This window comes from Gymnoscopelus microlampas, assembly GCF_963454915.1.
Source record: "Gymnoscopelus microlampas genome assembly, chromosome: 24".
NCBI lineage: Eukaryota > Metazoa > Chordata > Actinopteri > Myctophiformes > Myctophidae > Gymnoscopelus > Gymnoscopelus microlampas.
The window spans coordinates 35,319,174-35,324,173 of record NC_139961.1 but is presented as its reverse complement, the minus strand read 5'-3'; the positions used below and the strand labels follow the sequence as shown (position 1 = coordinate 35,324,173).

Below are 5,000 nucleotides of genomic sequence, written 5' to 3'. Positions count from 1 at the left end.
CCGAGTTAGTGAAACGCGATTAAGTCTGGGGAATGCACTTAAGCAGTATAATGACAAAGGTAATCGTCTTCTCTTTGCCTGCGTTGCAACACCAAGTACAGAGCAGTGGAGCCCTACACGAGAGTGCACGATGACCGTAATTCACTCGAGACTCCTTTATTTTCCACCTCACCGGATATTCATCCCATATTTCATCTGCTGCCATTCCCCGGAGAGAGCGACAGCTACTTTCCACCCCCGATCTGGAACAGGAGGTGTATCTCCTGACTATTTCAGATTGGCCTCAGGGGTTCTCGCTTTTTTCTTTTTTTTTTCTCTATGTGAGATTGACCCCCGGTCTCACAGATGGCGTCCCGGTTCCAAAAAGGCAAGTGCTCATAACCCGACGTGTCCTGACAAGTACCAGATTCACAAGAACTCCGCCACAATATCATCCTCTTCCACATAATTAGCACCCTGGTCTTGTTTGCCAAACTGGAGTGTTATGACAACAAATTTTCCTCTTTTATCATTAATCCTGGTGTGAAAATAAAACATTGGTTTGCTAAATGATGGTGTTTCCACTGTCCTTGGGTAACCCCTCAGGCTGCAGAGACGGAGGAGGTTACTATTTTTCTCTAGAAATATGACTTTTCTACAGAATCAGACAGCAAGGCACTGCACTGCACATTCCCTATTGTACCCTGTGTCAACCAGGATTACCGGTCTAATCTCTCACTTGTCTCTTCTTTTCTCTTCTCTCGTGCGTGCTTTAATATTTCAGCTCAAAGCCTATGTGTGGTTACGAAGTAGACACTTTACAGGGACTTCACAGAGACATTCTGGTGTTTCCGTGCGGTTAGGTTCATGGACAGCTCAGATTTGTTTCACTGCTGGTGCCAAACTGCACGCTCTGATTGATACTAAACATGTCCCCATGTCTGAACCCCTCTGGACAACACGGTCTTGAAAAGTTCTCATCCCCTCCCCTCTTTTGTCCTGACACAGAGCAGTGTGTAGCGTGTGAGACGCACAGATGTGGATCATGTGGCCTTTGTAGAAACCCTACTCACAACATAACTGTGACTCCATCCCCAAGAGGAATTGTTTAGATATGTTCTGCTCTCTTACTCTATACAGTTTACAAATAATGGTCTGGAATGAAGTTACTTGAGGGGCATTTGATTTTTGTTTGTAGAGGCATTTAAACCCACTTAAACCCTACACTTGAGTCGACCGCCGTTCCCCAGGGCTCTATTTTTGGTCCCCTGCGTTTTCCCTTCTACACCAAATATCTTCATTGAAAATAGCCGATCTGTGTTTTGCATTACACTCCCTTCCTTATGTCTGTCTGTAGGCCATCTCTGTAAACAGCGCATTTCATTGTGGGCTCCAACTTTGACGTGTAGACCAAACAATATAAACAGGAATTAACATGGAATGTTTGCAAACATTGCACATTTAAATGCTCAGTCAGGAATCCCACATTTCCTCACTGTATTTTGTTTACAATACCTGTAAAAGTTGATGGTTGGTGGTTTCGTAGGAAGTTGTTCCTATGTCAATTTTGATGTGACATTAATGAAAGCTGGCCACCAAAATCTCTCATCATAACCCTTAGCAGTGACTGTGAAAAGATTGTAAAAATGATGATTGATTGACTGAAGAAGACTGCAGCCTCATGTCTTCCATGTACGTACACAACGCCCTGCATGCAGCATCTTCCACGCATAGATTTTCTATGCTGTTAATAGGCCTGTCACAATTATTAAATAATCGCCTAATTGCAATTATTTGAGATATTATTTTGCATAATCATTTACATTTTGAAAAAAAATCATATATTTTCAAACATTTAAAAAAAAGGGGAATAGACGATCTACAAGCTCACAACGCATCGCGATGCGGTACTTTGTGAGCTTGTCTCATCTATTTCCACTATTAATGTTCTTTCTTTCTAAGTATAAAGTTTTAAATATGCCAGTAATGTGTTTGTATAGTTAGGTTATTTTTCATACTTGCCCTGTGTAACTTCAAAGCCTAAACAGAAATGTAATTCTTATTCACTAGATTTACAGGCCACTACGCAGCCTTCAAACCTAGTCCTATGTTGCGCCGATAAGAGCAATGGTCACCGAAGTATTTGAAGTGTTAAACACTGCTATAGCACTGCTGCCGAGCAGCGATGCACTTACAGCACCCAGGTCCACTGGCATACCTGTGTGACCTTGTGTTTCCGAGGTAGGGCTCTACGACCACTTCCTGGTAAAACCAGTGAACAGATCCACTTCCGGGTTGCACCATTGAACTCTACACCCCTAAGGGAGTGTGTGGGTGAAGTTTCAAGGCAATCCGACAAACCAGAAGAAGGAAGGGGAAACCGGAAGTGATCATTTCTTATGAAATTTGAAGTATGTGGAACCACCCACCAAGTTTGGAGCCTGTAGCATGCTGGGAACTGGAGTTATGGCTGTTTAAACCCCAGCCAATAGGAAAGAAGAGGAGGCGGGGCTTCAGCAATTACAGCCCGTGCCTATTGGTCGTCTAAGAGCAGCTACCAAGTTTGGGGCGTTAAGCATGCTCCGAACTGGAGTTATCTAACTATATAAATGGCGACCGACTTCCGCACCCTCGGTGAGGACACCCCACAGCTCTGTTATCGAATAAACAACGCACCGCCAGACCACATGTCGCCAACTGACTCGCCACGGCGGCCGCGCTGAATTTACGCGTCGCGTAGGGGACATCTCATTGCTCACTACACCTTTTCCACCGCGCAACATAATTAATTCTACTCACCAAATGTCGGACAAAACGGAAGGTGAATCACTTTCGTACCGTTTACCGTGCACACCACCGACACCGAACGCCGACGGGTTTCGCCGAAACAACACGAGCGGCCGCCATTGCACTCTGCCCATCTCCTCCACAACACCACACACGCAGCTCCTTTGCTTCAACCCCCCCCCCCTTCTTACGTACCTCCTTTGTTCCACCCAGGCCGTTACTTTCACTTCACTCATGTCTCGATCACAATATGTCCGTCCTTCACGTGCCATGTTCATCCCAAACACACAAACAAACAGCGACGGCCACAGCACAGCACGTTGCCCAGGCTAATGTGGTAAACAAACCGTTCTAGGTTCATGACACCAAAGGACTCGACAGTGATGTCATCATTATGCAACCCGGAAGTACAAATACCAAGGATACGTCAGTGATGTCAGTCGGGTTGCCAGGCATGCCAGGTTCTCTAAAAACAAGCGCCAGAAACAAGCAACCACCTTCATGACAAAAAAAAAACCACCGTAGGGGTCCGCAATGTTCCAGGGGTGTCCCCGCGCGTCCCAACACTCCACAGGGGGTCAGTGGACCAGCAGGGGGTCCGCGGACCCCCTGTGGACCCCCTGAAACATAAAAAATATTATTTCTTCTAATTTTTTCCTTTTTCAAAAAAACTTTTCCACAGTTTTACTCTGGCGATTTGGGTCCCCCAATATACACGCGGCCACGCTGGGCCCCGTGCGCGGCTGGGGTTGAGGGGGGCGTAGCCCCCCGAAACTCTAGTGACTGTATATAGCCCAGCCAATAGGAACACAGGGGTGGGGTGGGGCGGAGCGATGGTGCGGCTGGTGTGGCTATTCTGATGGCAGACCCCTGACCAGTGCCAACTTTGGTGCGGATCAGAGCAAATGTGCGCCTCGCAGGTCCGCATGTTACATTTGTGACGTCCACCCACCGTCGACCCATCGTCGGTTGACCCTCTAGCCACTTTTAATATAGGATATGCTCAGTGTTAATCACAATTGTTTGTGTGACAATTAATCGACCCGTAAAATGTCATAATTGTGATAGCCCTAGCCCTATTTTCAAAAGTCGTAATGTTCTCCATTTCTTTCTGTCTCTTTTCCTCTGTCTTTGTCTCCACAGGGCGAGCGGGGACTGGAGGGGCCACGGGGACCCAGAGGGCAGGGGGGCCTAGGAATCAAAGGCGACAAGGTAAGGCACAGTACAGTACAGAACTGGTTCTCAAAGTGGGGTTCGGGGACTCCCAGTGGCCCTTGAGGGGGTTCCAGGATGCGTCTCGATGCGATGTGTTGCTTGCTTGTAGATCAGCTATTTTTGATAAATGTTCAAAAATGTACAAATCTTCTCTTATGGGGATCCCAGACACAATCTTTTTTCAAATAGTAGTCCACAGCCAATTACATATAATTTGACATGAAAATGTTAAAATGTTCAGGACAGGACAGGATAAAGGACAAAGGAAAGGAAAAGACAAGACAGGAGAGTTCAGGACAGGACAGGAGAGTTCAGGACAGTTCAGGACAGCACAAAGACAGTACATTACAGTAGAAAGAGTAGGCTGTAAATTACACCCCCTCACACAAACATGCAGATGAACCAGGCAGGCAGTCATTGTGAAGAATGGAAGGGCTCCAGTCAGACTATATATAATGAGCTTTCTCTGCACAGAGGAGATGAATGGCAAGGCTAGATTAGAGCTTGGCGAGGGAGAATGGGTCTGAAGCCTTGTTGGGGGGGCTTGCTCGTACTTTGGACCGCTCACCTCCGTGTGCAGCATCCTCAGAAGACAGATGAAAGCAATGTGACCGCTGGTGTTGTTGCTACATTAAAGATTCATCTTGCCTTTTCATCCCTCTGTTCTCTGAAATCTGTGACTTAGAGGGTATGTAGCCCCACTCCCCGTAGAGTGTTTTTTTCTCCTCTGTTGAAAGACTGTCCTGAAAGGTAGCATAGGGTCGAGCCAAGAGAAGGATCAGATATAGGCAAGAAAGCCAAACGTGGTGGGGTTAAAAGATTTAAAGGGCTAGCCGAGCAATTTTCTTTTTACCTGAATGTTGTCTCGACACACAGAACGCAAGTGTTGTGTCAGATTTTCCATGTCCTTAAAAATCAATGTGGTCCTTGAAACGCTTGATCGCTGTACTATCGGCCTCTGCCCTCGGGAAAAATGTCAATTTTATGATGTCATTGGAATGGTCGACCTTTAGTTCTGG

The 5,000-nt window shown here is 46.3% G+C and overlaps 1 protein-coding gene across 3 annotated transcripts in view; it reads left to right on the top strand.

The window, feature by feature from the left end:
* Positions 1-5,000, top strand: part of LOC311040941 (uncharacterized protein) — a 44,361-nt gene that overhangs the window by 19,290 nt on the left and 20,071 nt on the right. For all 3 annotated transcript variants that reach the window (XM_084051379.1, XM_084051378.1, XM_084051377.1), the window contains exon 15: positions 3,910-3,978. In XM_084051379.1, the coding sequence (XP_083907505.1) occupies positions 3,910-3,978 (69 nt within the window). The remainder of the gene's footprint in view (positions 1-3,909; positions 3,979-5,000) is intronic.